We start from the raw sequence: 20,189 nt of genomic DNA on the forward strand, positions 1-20,189 counted from the left end.
ATATGATTCGAAATTAATCATTCTCATGAAAAAAAAATATTCTGAAACATATAGAAATATCGATTAAGAAGAGGCCCGGTCTATCAAATAAAGAAAGGTGAAACACAAAAAGTTGATGTTGGAAACATGAAATGGCTCCTGATTGGTTGGTATGGAGAGAGGATAGAAATGGAAGAAGGAAAAAAGGATCAATTAAAAGTTTTGGTCATTGCTCGAGAGCGTCATTTGTGAGTAGCAATGGTCGCAAAATGGCAGGGTCGAAAAGATACCGGATAATGATAATAGATAATAATCAACATTTTCTGAATGAAATTTTATTTACCTTTGGAGTGACGTGACTTGAGCTGGTAGTGAGTGGAGGCAGAGTGGTCAGGAGACGGCAGATATAAGAACGTATCAATGCTAATCATGTTACACTTAATAATAAGTTTATTTTTATTAAACACTGAAAATTAATTTTTTAAATCTTTTTTTTTAATTTTGAATTTTATTTTATGATTTTCTGTTTCTAGAACTTAATTTTATACAGTAGCACTTCTTCTTTACTTTACTATTCTCTAGCTTTTTTACTAGAATAACTCATATCGTCTTTACTTTCTGACACTTTTCTTTTGGAGAAATATATATCCAAAGAACCCTGTTTCTGACGACTCCTCAAATTATTTCTTAAATGACTCATACCCCTGTCATTAACACTCTCCATAAGACGACCTTTATCTTTCTTCGTGGCCAAGTGGTAGTCACTGTCTATACAAGCTTGCCGGTCACAAGCTCTTGTCTTTGTGTGATTTCGCCTGGTGCTTTCATCCCGAGGTCGTTAAGAGAATCCAGACATTAATGTATTAAAAATATATATGGCTTATTTGAATATGAAAAACACGGCTAAATGTGCAAAATTTATCATTAATCGAATACCAAGTAACAAACTACCAATTAGCTACGATGGTGAAGATGGGTTAATTTAAATTCTAAGTACAAAACACCTGAATTCGACAGGTATAAGCACAAAAGAATTGTCATTGACTTTTATCTTTCTTCGTGGCGAAGTGGTAGTCACTGTCTATACAAGCTTGCCGGACCAGGGTTCGATTCCTGGCCGGTCACAAGCTCTTGTCTTTGTGTGATTTCACCTGGGGCTCTAATCCCGAGGTCGTTAGGAGAATCCAGACATTAATGTATCAAAAACATATATGGCTTATTTGAATATATATATATATATATATATATATATATATATATATATATATATATATATATATATATATATATATATATATATATATAATAAAAAAAACTTTCTTGGAGTGATATAAAATTTCTCTACTTTGTTACTAGCTTATGTTTAATTTCGGGATAATGTTGTTTCCCAAGTTCCCGACTCTTATTTAGTTCTTCCTAATCATATATATCACTTTTCACATTGCCTCATCCCTCCACCAAATTCTTTCTCCTTCTACATCTGATGTTTCTCTCACTTGTGTTTTTCTCAAAATAATGTTTTAGTTTGTCACTTTATGTATCAACCCGAAACTGCTCAAATGATCCATTGTCGTTACCAACACATCATCGCTGGTCTTACAACTGGTATATATATATATATATATATATATATATATATATATATATATATATATATATATATATATATATATATATATATATATATATATATATATATATATATATATATATATACACACACACACACACACATATATATATATATATATATATATATATATATATATATATATATATACCAGTTGTAAGATCAGCGATGATGTGTAGGTAACGACAGTGGATCATTTGACCAGCTTCGTAAGAATATATATATATATATATATATATATATATATATATATATATATATATATATATATATATATATATATATATATATCTTACGAAGCTGGTCTAAAATAGGAGTAAATATTGAATGTATCATATTTGTGTATTTAAAAGAGGTATAGTTCCACTCATGTAGGATCAAGAAATGTATATAAATTACATAAGACTTCCGTCATTCATTTAATTGTATTTACATTCAGTCGTGTATATGTAAATTCACGTTATTTCAAAGAATTAACTTTTGATTTCATGTACTTTTGTTACAAAGTCTTATGTATATTTGTTTAGATTACAGTAAGGCACACACAAGGTATGCACACGAGGGATTTCTTCATTTTTATATTCCCATGTAGTTGAAAAAAAATTCGAAAATTCTAGATTAATGTTTACTCTTTTTTTATGTTACGTGAGGTGGTGGTGGAGTTAGCTGAAAGGGATTGCCTCACAGGCAAGGTTAATACCCTTTCTTCAAATTACTACACTGGTAACCTTACGCCTCTAGAGCATTGCCCCATGCCACAAAAATGGTTTACTAGAAATTTCTAGACGAATTAAACCTATATATATATGTATAGAACCTAGCAATGCATAAGCAGCAGAAGAGATTCAGCCTATCCCTTTGAAAGGGCCAACGTTTGCCAGCCCTCTCTCCTCTCAAGTGTGTAAAGTGTTATCCTCTTGAATGTAATTAGCGTTTTCTATCCAACATATATCGTGTATAATGTTGTTCAAACATTGGGGAAGCTACTGGATGTTAATTCAAGTGTAGTGTGTCAATGTAAGTACATTTTAAAAAAAAAAATGTTACTGGCCCTGTGAGATTTATGTTAAACAGTAAAGTGCATTAAATATTATGCTTAACCCCTTTGTATGTAACCTTGAGTTAATTAAAAGGCGCAAGTGTAACAGTTACATATATGTAAATATAATTTTTGTTTAGTCACTAGGGTGTTAAGTGTTAACCCGTTTTTTTTTTTATTAATTCTTAAAACTAAATATTTATAAAAGTAAATTTCAGTGAAACAAGTGATTGTATAATCTATAAAGTATCATCTTCTTATATTAGTTTTGGGTCTAGTTCTGATTTTAATTTCGAGTGATTTCATTTTGGTGTTAATTTTGAATTTTGTAACTTTTTATACAATTTATTTAATTTTGGTAAAGTGTGTATTATTTCGATCAACAATACTTGATACAGTACTTTGCTGGCTATTCCTGAGTAAAAACCGATTTAACCGATGTAAGAGGCTGATTTTTTAATAGTTCACGTAAAGTAATCAACTATTTTTTTTTTGTTTTTTTTTTTTTTTTGAGTTGTGTAAAGAGACCTTTGAATATTCAGTGTTCATATGTATTGCCGTCTGGGAGTTACGTAATATTATCAGAGCCTGGGTATTATCTCGTGTGTAACAGATTTATTTAAAATAAAGCAGGTGAGTTTTGGAGCTGTGGAATTTAAGTAATTTGCCACCCATAATATATATATTTTTGGGTGCCCAGACCTACTGATCGAGCAAGTCTGTTTTAAATAATGGTGATAAGAGGGCCCTGTTTTGATTAAAGATTTGAACAGTTTACTGCTGATAGGATTCTGTGTATTGTTAGTATATATCTTTGGAGAGGTATAATTTCTTATAAAGTACAAGATAGCACAGTTAAATGTACAAGAGTTTTTGGAAAACCCAATTGTTCAGCAATTGTCGGAAGGTAATATAACTAAAGCTCAGTGGCTCCCTATTTTAATGGCATATGGTGGTCATCCAACAAGGGGAATGATCAAAGCCTACATCAAGGGTCTAGCCTTAGAAGTGTTGATAAACTTAGGAAAGTTTTCGGAAGAAGATATCTTAGCAGCTCGAGAACTGTTAGAGAAGGCTGACGTAGAATTTGTAGAAAAGCAAGTATCAGTTGATCTAGGAACTGAAGGATTGAAAGCAGAAAGGAAGGTAGACGCAGAGATTCGACGAATTGCTGTGAAAGAGAATTTAATTAACTTGAAGGTGATGTTACGAATGCACAAAGGTTAATTCTAAACTCTACAAAAAAGTTCTTGAAGAATCCTGCAATCAATTTGAAACTGTCGCGTCAACTTTGGAATGGTCAGAAGATAAATGGCATTTGTTATTGTAAAGTTTCCTTATTAGCAAAGGATGTAGTGCATATATTGCCTTGCAGCAGGAGTAAAGGAAGGAATATCAAGAAGTTAAAAAGGAGTGTGCTACAAGTGTATCGGATTAACCCTGAATATTATAATGAGAGATTCCGAAGTTTTAGGAAGGACAAGAAAATGGCTTTCCTGGATTACGCTTATAAAGTACGACAATGTTTAAGGAGAGGGATAGAGGCTACCAAAGTGAGAGAGTTGGGTGATTTAGAAGAATTGATAGTACTGGAACAATATTTATAATAAATTCCTGAACATATTCGAACGTATTTGAGAGAGAGAGAGAGAGAGAGAGAGAGAGAGAGAGAGAGAGAGAGAGAGAGAGAGAGAGAGAGAGAGAGAGAGAGAGAGAGAGCGAAGAAGCTTGATAAAGCCGCTTGGGTAAGTGAAGATTATAATATCATTAGTCATAAACCCTCCTCAGGTATGGAGTTTCAGCCGTCGTTCCGACCAAATGTCAAGTATTCACCGAACCATGGAAACCAGTTCAGTAATAACTATGTGAACCGAGTTCAATATCTAAAACAGAAGTAGCATTGGTACTGTTCCAAAGCAGAATGCAATAGTACCACAACAACCACTGTCGAATCGCCCTTCTTCGTGTATTGTGAAAGACATGCAGAAAGTTAATATTGTCTGTTATAAGTGTGGCAAGAGAGGCCATATCAGTAAGGAATGTTGGTCAAAAAAACGGAAAGCAGTTGGCCTAGTGGTTTAGGATAATTCAACTTCACAGAGTGCTGAGACGAAGAGACAAAGAAAAAAGGATGACGAGGAAAATAACCCAGGTAATATTTACATGACGAACAGGACAACCCCAAACAGCGTGGATGCCTTTATTTATGAAGGTACGTTAGCCGCAATAGATGGGAGTGAGCATATCCCGGTCAAGATATTACACGACACAGGTTGTAACTATAGTGTAGTGACATGAAGTGTGCTCCCGGTGGTGGAACAGTCTCTTGCAGGAGATACAGTCATTATGAAGGGAATAGGAGGTGAGTAGGTTACTCCTATTTGCAGTTTGAAACTGTTATGCGAGTTGGTGACATGTCATTTTGTTTTGCTGTAAAGGATTATTTGGCTGTCGAAGGAGTAGAAGTCCTGCTGGGTAATGAGGTAGGTGGAGCGCCATTTGTGCCTCGTCCCAATGTAACGGAGAAACCATTGAAATATAGTCCTGTGACTGAATTCAAGAATGACTACCTGTGTCTGTTTCCTAGTTGTGTGACGACTAGGAGTATGACGAAAAAAGTGGCTGCAGAAGAAGAGAGAGAGACCGAAAGAGCGATGAACTTGGGGGATATATTTTTGGAAGAAAAGGATTCCCTTGAAGATACTCAAGAGGAGAACTCCCGAGAGTGCCCGAGAGAAGAAGAACAACAGACGAGTGGACAAGAAGACAAAGAACCAATGGACCTGGAAGAAATAGAAAACTTAGCGTTAGAAGTAGGACAAGTGGGTAGGAAAAGGCTGATTGGATTGCAACAGTAGAATACGACGTTAACAATTATTGTACTGTGTGGTGGATGAGATGGAGTTGTAAAAGTCTCCCACACATTATTATCTTATAGATGGGTTGCTCATGACGAAGCATACACCCACTGATATCCCTTGGAATGACAGATGGGGGATATACTGTCCGAAATTAATTCTTGCACCGCTGATAAGACAGATTATCACCGTAGTGCATGAGACAGGATACATGGGAATAAAAAGACGATGGAGAAGATTACGAAACACTTTTTGTGGCTTGGCATGTATAAGGACGTGAACCAGTGTTTTCGTGCATGTTGTTATGTATTTTGTACTTGAATACTATTTGCACAACGGGTATTAAGAGTAACGTTGCACAGTATAGCATTGTTAGAACGGGTTTCGGCACAGTTCATAAGTGTAGTAGCATATGTTATGAAGGATTTAATCATTCATTAATTGTCGTAAAGTTAGGATATGATACTTCTTATTTTTGTATTGTAGTAGGATTAGATCTTTTTGAGGGCGATACTCACTTTTGTTTTCTGTATGTATATGTACAAGTTTTGTTTACATATTTTCACTCCAGAATCACAAGTTGTCAAGACTAGATTGAGAGCTGAGGAGCAATGTAAGCTTGAAACCATTAAATGTATTTCAAGAATATCAACGTATCATTTAACCACAACAAAAAAAAAATCGATGACATTACTATGGGATGTATACCAACTCAAATGAATAGATATAATTCCAGGTATGTATGAAGGTTTCATTTCACTTTGGATAACCAATACCATACCCAACACTGACGACATTAGTATGGGATGTAGAACAACACTAATGAATAGATATTATTTCAGGTTTGTATGAAGGTGTCATTTCCCTTTGGATAACCAATACTATACCCAACACTGGTGACTGCTGTGAGAAGGAGCCCATGCAGAGAAAGGCAACAGCTGAAAAGACACTTAGTTGTAGCCTCCTATGAAGAAGCAGCAAGTATGCAGTAAACCAAAGGAACGTCACAAAACATTTCTACAATCAAGCTCAATTTCAAGAAAGAAGCAAATGCCCTACTTGTTTATTTTATTGATAGTAAAAAATAAGGTATGATTGAAATTTGTTACCAGTAGGCATTAGGTGGCAAAATTTCAGAAGAAGACAGGAATAGACAGGGATTAGTTTGCATAAAACAAAAAAGGTAAACTACCTTTAGTTTGTTGCATAAACACACGAGGTTCAATTAACATAGAAATTAGGTTAGAATTAACTTTTGTACTGAATAACTAGTTAATTTTGTAGATTTCATTTGCCTAACCTAATTCAAGTAAAAATTTAAAATGTCCCTGGACATCGAACATACAGAAAAGTTTAGCATTGTTGCTGAACCCAATTCTGTTGCAACATGATAGCAACAGTGGTGTGAAGAATTTAAGATTTACATTGAAGCCTTAGGTACTATGAAAGATGGCCAAAAGAAGGCGTTACTGCTGCACACAGCCGGTAGAGAGGTTCAGGAAGTGTTTGAGACACTACAACCTACCGATGACACTAGTTAAGTTGCGATTAGATTTTTTGAAAGGTATCAGTTTACAGCACAGGCATATCAGAAAGACCATGAAAGTTTAGATGTGTTTGTGACTAGACTTAGGAATTTAGCTTTTACATGTGAATTTCTAGAATTAGGAAATGTTATCATAGATCAAGGTATTGCCCATTGCACATCACAAGAGCTAAGAAAAAAATTATTTCAAGATAAATATTTAGCCCTAGTGAAGGTAATGATTATAGGTAGAGCTCTAGAAAAATCAAATAGGCAAAGTAATATGATAGGTAATTCTACAAGCAATAGAATAGAAAATTCTAAAATTAGCAAGTTAGGCTCAAGGTTGAATGACAATGAGAATCAGAAAAAGATTACGTCAAAGCTTAGTCGTAGGAAATTGCCGAACTGAAATGCTCACTAATATCAGAATCAGACCTATAAGCAGAAGCAATAGGAAAACCTAAAATGCAATAGGTGTGGTGAAACTGATCATCTTGCATAAAAATTAAGGTAAATGCCCTGCTACAGGACAAACATGCTAGAATTGTAAGAAAGGAAAGGCGGGACCTTTTTCAAATGTTTGTAGATTCCCTAAATAGTACGCAAAGAAAATAAATGCTGCAGTTGATACTATAGGCCAAGAGGATATTGCGGAAAATGTCAGTGATGATCAGGTTACGTCAGAAACTGATTTTGTGTTTCACATTAATTCTGTCAACAAAGGTGCAAAGAAACACATATTGGTAGAAGTGATCATAAGTTTAAAACCAATTGTAATGTAAGTTGACACAGTAGCTGATGTATCAATTATGTCTATGAAAACAGCTAAAACCATTTCTAATTTGTAATCAGAAGGCACCAATAAAGTTTTGAAAGGTTATAATATTTTTGGGGGGCTCAGCCATGCCATGTCATAGCTTTCTAAGGGATATTTCGCTACAGAAATACTCCCAGAGAATTGACCACAGGTCTCTAGAATTCTAACTCCTAGAGCGAGTAGCCTTGATATATCTCTTAAGGATATCGCATAATATCAGGGGACGTATTTCTTGATACAATACAGCAATCTTCAACCCCAAATAGAGTTTTCTCTTTGAGGGGGAAGAGTGGTGTAATTGAAGGGGAGCCATTATCAAGGTTACCCGGAAGAACCCCTCCCACAGCGTACTATTCCTTTTGAAGTAGCCAATGAAGCACGGTGTTTCTCCCATTCGCTCTTGGTGTTGTTACTTTTCTCAAGGATTATTATAATGCAATCCCAGCATCTTCATCCTCTGGAAAGTTGAGTATTTAATCTTTCGTGTGTATGATATTTGGCTCCCTTCTCACAGTTAAATTAGCATAATTTAGATGTGTTTAGTGGAGCAGAGCCAGCACCATAGGCAGCCATTTTTGACCACTGTTGTACGCCATAAATGCTTTATTTTGTTAGTAGTACGACGTTCCCGGTCTTTAACTGTAATGAAATTTTAACTATTTAGGCAAATTATACTAGTGAAGAAAAGATTTACACATGTAATATTTCCTCATCTGATAAAACCTTTTGATCGTATATGATAGGGCCTCGGTGGTATTAGCGTAGCCGAGATTCCAACTCTAGTTAGGCTAGCCTAACGCGTTTAAGTGTACTTTAGTAACGTTGTCCCCGTTTAGTCTCCCGTACCGTTTTATTAATTCAATCAGAGATCTATATATCTCCCAGAATTACTGTCATGATTCGATACTCTTCTCTTTTAGAGAAACGAGTATAAACCCTTCCTTCGCCCTGAGTGTCGCCAGCCCAGACGGCAACCCTATCTTTCGTCTTGCCATATAGTAGTGTACTCCGTCTTGACTGAGATAGTGTTTCTGTCCATCCTCTTTGCCAGTGAGTATCTCGGCTTTGAAATACGACAGTAACTCAAGGTATTCGGTCTTGTTACCGGCAACGCTACCGATGGGGGATTAGTCAATCCCCTGCCGGTTTTACCATTGCTGGCATAGGAAGCCCGGCTTCCCTAGCTCACAACCGAAAGTGCTAGTACAATTGCCGACCACCTTTCTCCCTTTTGGAGTAAAAGACATTTTTTATATCCAGCAATTTCTCAGGCTAAGGAATCGTTATTCATCTGCCGGGACGGGCTCTTAAAAGGCAGTTAGGTTGACGCTTTGACCTTCTCCCTAACCGAAGCAATGCTCCGGGAAAGGTTGAGCCTGCCCTGACGCCTGCTGGAGGGAGACTCACTACAACTTTGAGTATTCTTCAGTCCTCCCTAGGACTACCATCCACAAACCCTGTAACCGGCAGTGCAGCTGGCAACAGATATTGTGGCTGCATGGAAGCTAGAATTAATACATTCTCTCCCCTTCCATTTGAATCCTCATTTTGGAGAGAAGGCCGTAGAGACAGTAGTCCCTAAACCCCTAATTATTTTACGAAACTATAATAATACGGTAGTCCTTCTCTCCATTCTTTCTCTCTCTCTGTTGGCTAGTGCTGTCAGGTACAAACTAGCCCGGTAGTATACCGGCAGAACTACAGTAAAAGTTTATACAGTAGCCAGTATTCCTGCAATATGACAATAAAGCAGTTAGAAAAGTACAGTATATAACATACAGTAGTATGATTTTCCAACATACTCTGTGTATCCTTTCACAGTCCATTATTGAGACCGCTAAGCAAATGTTGAGGTGAAGCATTCCTTCAACATTCTAATGTATCCTAGATCATCGGAACACCAATAATTACCCTGCGGTATTAATATTTCACTTGTGGTGGAGTTAGCGTTAGTATACACTGACTTCAGCTCCAAGTACTAGAGCTTTTTCACACTGTAATTTCCCTAATAAGGAAATTAAATATATTAATATTGAGGGAGGTCACAGCAATTGCCTGGACAGTAAACAGATATTTGTCTTTCCTATTTCCTTTCTAGCTAACTATCCTAAGCTATAATTATAATAATAACAATTACTATTTAATGCATGTGAATATATTTATCAGTGTGATAAATTACCCCATACTCATTTCACTCTTTCTTTCCTTACAGGAGAAGGCCAAGGTGAAGTGTGCGGTCATGTACTGCAACCACAAAAGCAGGGACTTTTGTGGCCACAAGATGTACAGGTCTCATGCCCCCTGCTCCATCTCAACTGAAACCCTGAGGTATTGGGATCCGAAGGGTTGCACCGTCTGCTCAGCCTTGATGTCCGATGGTTTCGGTGATCCCAAGACGACGGAGTCGAGGGATACTGCGAGGGAAATGCTTCAAAGATGGGTAAGAGGGTTCCAGAAGAACTCTCCGGGACCTTACCTGCCAAACGAAGCGATGCGAAGCCTTCTGTTCCCTAAGGCCACATACGACGAGGTTGTGCCACAGGCACAGGTCAAGCCTCCCTTCATACAACTGGTGATAGAGGCTGACATCAACAAGGCTCTAGAAGGCATGGACATCCATCAGGAACGAATATCAAAGGTGTCCTCAGACACCGAAAAGGATCTTCTTAAAGAGGATCCTGAAGAAGAGGTGGCCCAGCCACCCGAGCAGGAAGAAGGATCCGTATCGACAGTGACGGAAAACCCTCTACTGTCTGTGACGGCATATCAACCTGTGCAATCAACCTCTTCGGCCGCAACCCCTCAACCGGACCCGCTGTTATCCAAGGGCGAAGCGCTCAAGGCCCAGATCCAATTGATGATGGAGACAATGCGCAACGAACAGCAAGAGATGAGGAGGGAAGTCAGGGAAGCACACCGCTTGCCCGCTTTCAGCAGCTCCCACAAGCGTGTCAAAGTCTTTGACATACCCCAATGCTCCGAAATCAATCCCTGTAGGTATGCGGAGTTCATGCCAATGATGAATGGGAAACTACATCTCTGAGAAGATGGGGGCCATACCCCTCGACGATCTCCAATTCTGGCCGAACGTTTCGGCTTACCCGGAATGCTTCGTGAGATTGAAGAATGAACCAGCATCTAAAGAAGAGACGGAACCTAAGGAGGTCATGGTCTTTGATCATGACAAGGCGCAGGCTCTCTTGATGAGTAACCTAAATAAAGCCGGCTATACAAATTTGAAGGTTTCTGCTTTGAGCAAGAGGCACCCTACCTTCCTTGCTCCTTCCTCCAGAGCTTTTCCCTTTTTGGTTAAAGCTCTCCACTTCATGCTAAAAGTAGTTGATGTGGGCAAACCATGCCCTACGCTAGAGGAATGTAAACCATTGTTTCTAGCTCTACCTACCTGTGAAAATGATTGGCACGAGGTCCATTTAACCTTCTCAATGTCAAAACTGGATCCAGAGATAGCAGAACAACAGTTCAACGAGAACCTTCCAAAGTTGTCGGACCATCATCTGCGAAGGGAACAGGAGACAAAAGAGAGACTAGCCGCCTCTTTGTCTCTCCAGAACTATATCGAGATGTGTGCAGGCATCTCGTGTACCCCAGATATGTACACGGTCCTAGCCAAGATGCACAGGGCTACCCCTGTAAAGGACTTGTACACATTTGTGAAGGCCAGGAGGGCCTGTAGAGAGCACGTGTTTACCAATGCAACAGTCAATCATGAGCCCAGGAAGTTAATTATTTCATGTATCTGGGGCAATGACCTCTTCCCAAAAGAAGCAGTCCAAGAGGTAGTTGCTAAAGCCGCCACGGAGAATAGGAGCCTTCACCAAAAGTGGGGCATGTCCTCCAAGAGGAAATCATCCTCTGACCCTGGTCCCCAATCCAAGAACAGGAAAACAAAAAAGCTACGTGTGCATCATAGACCTGCACAGCATTCCACGGTTACCATAACCACAGTGCCCCAATTGGTTGCCCAACTGCAAACCGCATTCCAAATGGTGCCCCAGCAGTTAGTAGCTCAGTCACCAGCCTTTAACCCAGGCTTTGAGAGGCACACCACTACCTTTTGCCTTAACAATGAGATGCTCCAGGGAGGAGGAAGACTTCCACATCCAGGATCATTGGACCTTCGATCCTTGGGCCCACAGCCAAATCAAGAATGGACTAGGGTGGAAATGGAACAAAACTCCACCTTCCTTTCCTCAATTCTTCCAACACTCCACCCCCTTATTTGAAGAATATACCTTAGAACTTTTGAACAAAAATGTCATAAGGATTACAAAGTCCATCAAATTCCAGGGAAGGCTGTTTTGTGTTCACAAGAAAGACTCGGACGAACTCAGAGTCATTTTAGACTTGTCTCCACTCAACAAGTTCATCGGGAACAACAAGTTCCGGATGTTAACCCTACAACACATGAGGACCCTGTTACCGAAAAGGGCATACACAGTCTCAGTAGACCTGGCAGATGCTTACTGGAACCTACGAGTCAGCCGCCCCCTCTCCTCCTACTTAGGATTCAGGCTACAGAAGACAATGTATGTCTTTAAAGCCATGCCCTTTGGACTAAACATAGCCCCAAGGATATTCACAAAACTTCCCGACACAGTCGTACAACAGCTACGCTTAGAAGGCATTCAGATAGCAGCATACCTGGACGACTGGCTGGTGTGGGCAGCATCTAAGACTGTTTGTCTGCTGGCAGCCACGATGGTGATCCAGTTCCTGGACCATCGGGGCTTCAAGATCAACTACAAGAAGTCTCGCCTCTCTCCAGCTCAAGAGTTTCAATGGTTTGGAATACATTGGAACTTGCAGTCACACCGCCTCTCCATTCCACCGAAGAAGAGGAGAGAGATTGCGGGTTCTGTGAAGAGACTGAAATCCAACAAGATTTCAAGATGCCAACAGGAAAGAGTACTGGGCTCTCTCCAATTCGCAGCAGTAACAGGCCCAGTGCTGAAAGCACAACTGAAGGATGCGTCAGGAGTCTGGAGAAGATACACATCAAACGCTTGAAGAGATCAACAGAGATGGACACCGACCTTACTGCGATTGCTTCTAAGGACGTGCTCAAAGGACAAGAGCCTAGCAAGGACAATTCTCTTACAACCACCTCAACCGTCAGTAGTCATCTACACAGATGCCTCACCGGAAGGATGGGGAGGCTATTCCCATCAAAGGAAAGTACAAGGGAACTGGTCACACCAGTTCAAGACCTTTCACATCAACATTTTGGAAGCCACGGCAGTCTTCCTAACGTTGAAAAAACTATCCCCTCACAGATCAGCCCACATGAAGTTGGTCTTGGACAGCGAGGTGATAGAGTAATGTCTCAACTGACAAGGCTAGAGATCGCCCTACATCAATCACGTGATGTTGACCATCTTTCGCTTGGCAAGTAAGAAAAGATGGCACTAATCAGCAGTTCACCTAAAAGGGTTCCGCAATGTGACGGTGGACGCTCTATCCAGGCGAAAACCAATAGAGTCAGAATGGTCCCTAGATGCAGACTCATTCTCCTTCATATTGGAAAAAGTCCTGGAACTGCAGCTCAACCTCTTCACAACGAGTGACACCAAGAAACTTCCTCGATATGTGGCCCCATACGAGGACCCTCAAGCAGAAGCGACGGACGCTATGTCCCTCGATTTGAACAGATGGAATCATATCTATCAGTTCCCTCCAACAAATCTCCTGTTGAAGGTCCTCAATAAGCTGACATCCTTCAAGGGAACAGCAGCAGTGGTGGCCCCCAAATGGCCCAAGAGCAATTGGTTCCCTCTAGTGATAGAACTGAAGCTGAGGCCGTTTTTTCTACCGAATCCAGTTCTATCCCAATTGGTTCAGAAGTCAACTGTCTATGCTTCATCATTGAGAACCCAAAATCTACATCTCATGATTTTCTCGCCTTAGCAGCCAAGAAAAGGTTCGATATCTCAAAAGACAACATCGACGTTATAGAAGAATACAAGTCAAAGTCAACCAGAAGACCACATGAATCGTCTTGGAAGAAGTGGGTCTCCTTTGTCAAAGCAAACAGACCGGCAGATATCTCGATAGACTTCTGCCTTTCCTTCTTCATCTACCTTCATGAGCAAGGCCTGGCTTCCACCACGATAACAACGTCTAAGTCAGCTTTGACCAGACCTCTTCTTTATGCCTTCCAGGTGGACCTGTCGAACGAAATCTTCAATAAGATTCCGAAAGCATGCACTAGACTCAAACCAGCAACCTTTCCAAAGCCCTTATCATGGTCCTTGGACAAAGTCTTGCACTACGCTTTGAACTTGAATAACGAAGATTGTACCCTAAAGGATCTAACACAAAAAGTGATATTCTTATTTGCTATAGCCTCAGGGGCTAGAGTTAGTGAAATAGTGGCCCTATCTAGAAACGAGGGCCATATTCAGATCACAGAAGAGGAAGAACTGAATCTCTTTCCCGATCATACTTTTCTTACCAAAAACGAGCAGCCCACCAAAAGGTGGTGTCCTTGGAGAATCTGCCCCCTGAAGGAAGATATCTCTCTCTTGTCCAGCAGAGTGTCTTAAGGTCTGTCTTCGAAGAACTTTATACTTCAAGGGAGGACAGCTCTTCCTAGGCGAAACCTCAGGATCAAACTTATCCCTAAAACAACTGATGCCGAAACTCACCTACTTTATTCGCAGAGCGGATCCTGACAGTACACCCGCAGGTCACAATCGTAGAAAAGTTGCCTCCTCACTGAACTTCTTTAGGCATATGGACTTTGATAGACTCCGCTCATTTACTGGTTGGAAATCTTCAAGAGTCTTCTATAAACATTATGCAAAGAAAGTGCATGAAATAAACCACTTTGTGGTGGCAGCAGGTAGAGTTATAAAACCTGTCTTCTAGTGCTGCGAAGAACAGTGAATTGTTTGGGACTTAACAGTACACGGGTTGAACAAGTATTGGCATCTTTTAGTGTACCACCCGTCAGTGGAGATCACTATAGTGAATCTCAGACTGTTCTATATAGGTGTAGAATCTAACCAATAACACCAGTGCCGTGTGAACATTCGTACAGAGTGTTGAAACATATCCAACATCTAAGTGAAATCAATCAAATAATTTCACAATACTGAGTGGCACCTGTGAGTAACCCATACATGTATTTCTTCCCTTACAGGTTATATATATATATATATATATATATATATATATATATATATATATATATATATATATATATATATATATATATATATATATATATATATATATATATATATATATATATATCACAAGAAAACGTGATTTCAGTCAATGTAAACATTTAATTCCGAATTCTATCTTGGGAATATATATCCACTTGGAATTCATTTTATTGTATCAGCTTCTGGCCGGGTGGAGACTCGAACCACCACCTCTGTGGCTGGAAACCATACCCACAGAGACTGTACTGACTGAGCTATCAAGTTTATGACAAGTCCCCGTACATATTCCTGTCGAATTCAGGAATCTGTTCATACACTTGAAATAAACCAATCTCCACCATGATAGCTGAATCGTGAGTTTGCATCACATGGTTATTTTAAATGATTATATATCACAATATATATATAAATATATATATATATATATATATATATATATATATATATATATATATATATATATATATATATATATATATATATATATATATATATATATATATATATATATATATATATATATATATATATATATATATATATATATATATATATATATATATATATATATATATATATATATATATATATATATATATATATATATATATATATATATATATATATATATATATATATATATATATATATATATATATATATATATATATATATATATATATATATATATATATATATATATATATATATATATATATAGATATATATATATATATATATATATATATATATATATATATATATATATATATATATATACCTTGAAGGTGTTGAATTGTTAAAGGATTCTATTTACAATACATTCGTTGTTGTCTTTACATTTGTCTATACAAATAAATACATAAAATGTATCTGCGTCTTATTCGCACTGCATGAATCTATTAAAAATTCCAGAGCCTTTATTTTTCCTAAAAATAAATAGACTTGTTAGTATACCTCTGTAAGAACAACCTGGTAATCGCTAAAAATTCCACCTTGTTCCTACGAAATACAACTCTGACTCCTTATGGTCGGTATCAACAATTTCCCTGCAGGGGGCATGAAGCCCTAAGTTAGTTCCAAACATAGTGGATATGACAAATAATGGTAATGTCATATATATTAGGTCTGGGATGCCATAAAAGGATCAGTGTCAAAGAAAAGGCACTTATACAAACCCACAGATATAGTACTTTCATGTAATTCTCTGTTAAACTTCCATCAAGACGAGAAGGCTGACCCCAAAAAACGAATTTTGAGCAAAGTGAAAAATCTATTTTTGGGTGATATGCCCTTGTCGTTTGATGGACTCTCCCTCCTTTCTAAAAGGACTATAAAACTATGTAACAAAGTCCCCACCCGAAACTACTCTATCTGCGGCTCTCTATGCTTAATTGCATCAAGGAATAGTATGCCATGCTAGTACTGGGAGGGGATCCACCGGGTAACCTTGATAACGGCTCCCCTTCAATTTCGCCACTCTTCCCCCTCAAAGCGAAAACTCTATTCGGGGTGAAGATTGCTATGTGTCGTATCAAGAAATACGTCCCCTGATATTATGCGATATCCTTAAGAGTTATATTAAGGATACTCGTGCCAGGAGTTAGAATTCTGGAGACCTGTGGTCAATTCTCTGGGAGTATCACTGTAGCCAAATATCCCTTAGAAAGCTACCAGAAGGAACCATCCATCAGGACGACATGGCCGTATCACCCAAAAATTGATTTGTTGCTTTGCTCAAAATATGTTTTATATTCAGGTAATAGGTGCTTCGAACGTAGAAGTACTGCATAAAGATCAAAAGTTAGACAGAATGTCATTAATGGTAGTGAAAGGTAAAGGATAAACTTTTCTAGGTTTGGACTGGTTACATTATATAAAATTAGATTGGCCTAGTATTTTGAAGGTTACAGGTATACAAGATGAACACAAGAAAGAAGTTTCTGTGGATAGTATCTTATCAGATTTTCAAGACGTATTAGAAAATAAAGTTGGTAAGATAAAAAATGCAAAGGCAATTTTAGTTTTGAAATCAGATAGTACTCCTGGATTTTTTGTTCCATATGCATTGAAAAGTGCAGTTGAAACATAAATCAAAAGGTTAGAAAGTGAAGGTTCTTGGGAAAAAGTTACGTACTCAGATTGGGCTACACCATTAATTCCTATTGTGAAGGAAAATGGTCCGGTTAGGTAATGTGGAGATTACTAAGTAACGTTGAATCCACAGCTTCAGGTATCTCAACATCCATTACCAAATCCAAAAAACATGTTTGCAACTATGTCAGGCTGTAATGTATTTTCTAAGTTATATCTTAGACAAGCGTTTCAACAGCTTCTCATGGAAGAAAATTCACAAGAACTATATACAGTAAATACATCCTTAGGATTGTATAGGCCAAAGAGATTGCCTTATAGAGTAGCAAGCAGGCCAGCTATATGGCAAAAACTATGGATAAGATTTTTTCAGGAATGCAAGGAATATTTATTTTCATAGATGATATTTTAGTCTCTGGTAAATATAAAAGGGAACCTCGAGAAAGATTACGGGCAGTTCTGAAGAAGTTGAAGGAACATGATAGAGTAAATAGGAGCAAATGTATTTTAGAAGTTGATTCAGTGGAATACTCAGGTTTTGTAATCAATGGCAAAGACATTCACAAGCCTAAGGAGACATTAATACAGTGATATCAACTAAGTTACCAAAAATATGTTTAGGAATTAAAATCATTTTTAGGTTTAGTAACATTTTATGTAAATTTCATTCAGAATTTACCTACAATCTCACATCCATTGTATAATTTGCTGAATAAGGGTATAGAGTGGAATTGCAAAAAAGATTGTCAGGAATCTTTTGAAAGAATCAAACAGAAAATAACTTCACCAATTTTTCTAGTACATTATTAAATGGATTTACCAGTTAAATTAGTTTGTGATGAATTGAACGTAGGTTTTAGCGCAGTATTATCTCATATAATGATGGATGGAACAGAAAAGGCCATTACTTTTGCTTCTAGAGTTTTGAACAAGGCAGAAAGGAGTTACTCTCAAATAGAAAAAGAAGGTTTAGCATTACTATATTGCGTTAAGAAATTTCATATATACCTTTATAGAAGGAAAAAGTTCACACCTGATACAGATCATAAACCTCTTAATAATATTGGGTCCAAAAGCAAGTTTACCTACGTTAGTAGCTGCAAGACTACAACGTTGGGCAATCAAGTTAGCTGCATATCTTTATAATATAGATCATCGTCCTACGGCAAAGATGGGTAATGTAGATGCCTTATCTATGTTTCCAGTAGATAAAGAACCAGAAAAGTATGATGAGAGTATATTACTAATTTCAGTATGTGATGTACCCAATACAGCTAAGGATATTGCACATAACACCAAGAAAGACCCAATACTTAGTAAGGTTTTAGAGAGTTTAATGACAGGTACAGATGTATGTGGACAGGAGGTAAATTGTAAAGTTTATAAAGATATATGAAATGAATTGAGTACAGCACAAGGTTGTAAAATTAAAGGGTCAAGAGTAATTATTCCTAGTAGTTTTTTTAGTTTTGTATAATGTCAAGTTAAGGGGGAGGAGGCTGTTATGTATTTTGCACTTTAATACTATATTCGCTATGGGTATGAAGAGTAATGTTGCACAGTATTGCATTGTTAGAACGTGTTTTGGCACAGTTCATAAGTGTGGTAGTGTATGTTGTGAAGTATTTAATCATTCATTAATTGTCTTAAATTTAGGGTATGATTCTTCTCACTTTTGTATTGCAGTAGTATTTGATCTTTTTGAGAGCGATGCTCACTTTTGTTTTCTGTATGTATGTGTACAAGTTTTGTTTACATATTCTCACTCAAGAGTCATAAGTTGGCAAGACATGATTGAGAGCTAAGGAAAAATGTAAGCTTGAAACCATTAAAGGTATTTTCAGAATACCAATGTATCATTTAACCCCAACAAGAATCTACGACATTAGTATGGGATGTAGAACAACATTAATGAATTGATATAATTCCAGGTATGTATGAAGGTGTCATTTCACTTTGGATAACCAATACCATACCCAACACATGTCACTTTTGTCTGATGGCTGGAAAGCCTAATGAGTATATCAAGAAAGCTCCCTTACTCCCGATTGAAGTGTGACGAGAACCCTTCAGCAAGATAATGATCGACATTGTGGGAACGGTATCAAGGATGAAGAAAGGTCCCGAATATATGTTAATCTTCATGTGGCCAGTGACAAGATAGCCAGAAATCATACCCGTCAGGAACATCAGTGCCAAAGTAATCGCCGAGAAGTTACTAGACTTTTTTTTTATTAAGTTTGGTATTATGGAAAATCATTCTAAGTGACCAAGGAACAAATTTCAAGTCTAAATTGTTTCAGGACGTGATGAAACTGTTGGATGTGAAACAACAACTATCTACTGCTTATCATCTGGAGACCCAAGTTGCATTAGGGATGTTTTATCAAATCCTGAACAGTATGTGGACAAAGTAGTGTAACAAAACAGGAAATGAATGGGACATCGAACTACCATTTATGTTATTTTAGGTACACAATGCTTATCAAAAAAGCATGGGATGTAGTCCAAATGAAATGGTGTTTGAACAAAAATGGAAGGACCGAGAGGAAATGTATGTAAAACGTATCAAGAATTTGAGGAAAAAGATTTTCTCTAGAAAACCTGACACTGAGTCAAGGTAAAATGAAGAAAAGATTTGGTATAAAAAGTAATGTCAGACAGTCTACTGTAGGACAAGAGGTATTGTTTTTTTTCCAATAAGGAGATTCTCACTCACCAACAAGTTCCAAGGACCATTCAGAATTTGGAGATCAGTGACCTGACCTACTTTATCGAACCCCAAGAAAGAAGGAAAAGTAAAAGGAAAGTACACGTTACCCTACTGAAATTCTATTTAAGTGAAAACGAGACAAAAACTTCACAGGTGTGTAGGACACAAACCATGCCATTCACTAAAGACAAGGATGGATATGATGTAGGGGCGGTAAGCAAACTGAATAATTTGTCCATCCTTTGGAACTTGGAAGAGAAATTAACTCATTTGAACAAGGAGCCGCAAGAAGAATTAAGCCAATTGATTAGAAGTTTCCCTGAAATTGTCTCGGACGTCCT

The 20,189-nt window shown here is 37.7% G+C and overlaps 1 protein-coding gene across 1 annotated transcript in view; it reads left to right on the forward strand.

Moving 5' to 3' along the window:
• The first annotated feature begins 12,276 nt into the window (after positions 1-12,276).
• Positions 12,277-20,189, forward strand: part of LOC137654059 (uncharacterized) — a 26,808-nt gene continuing 18,895 nt past the window's right edge. The window contains exons 1-7 of the mRNA XM_068387694.1: positions 12,277-12,620; positions 12,803-12,983; positions 14,031-14,347; positions 14,532-14,713; positions 16,955-17,035; positions 18,212-18,451; positions 19,067-19,188. Of these exons, the coding sequence (XP_068243795.1) occupies positions 12,277-12,620; positions 12,803-12,983; positions 14,031-14,347; positions 14,532-14,713; positions 16,955-17,035; positions 18,212-18,451; positions 19,067-19,188 (1,467 nt within the window). The remainder of the gene's footprint in view (positions 12,621-12,802; positions 12,984-14,030; positions 14,348-14,531; positions 14,714-16,954; positions 17,036-18,211; positions 18,452-19,066; positions 19,189-20,189) is intronic.

This window comes from Palaemon carinicauda, chromosome 15 (genome assembly GCF_036898095.1).
Source record: "Palaemon carinicauda isolate YSFRI2023 chromosome 15, ASM3689809v2, whole genome shotgun sequence".
NCBI classification, from domain to species: Eukaryota; Metazoa; Arthropoda; class Malacostraca; order Decapoda; family Palaemonidae; genus Palaemon; species Palaemon carinicauda.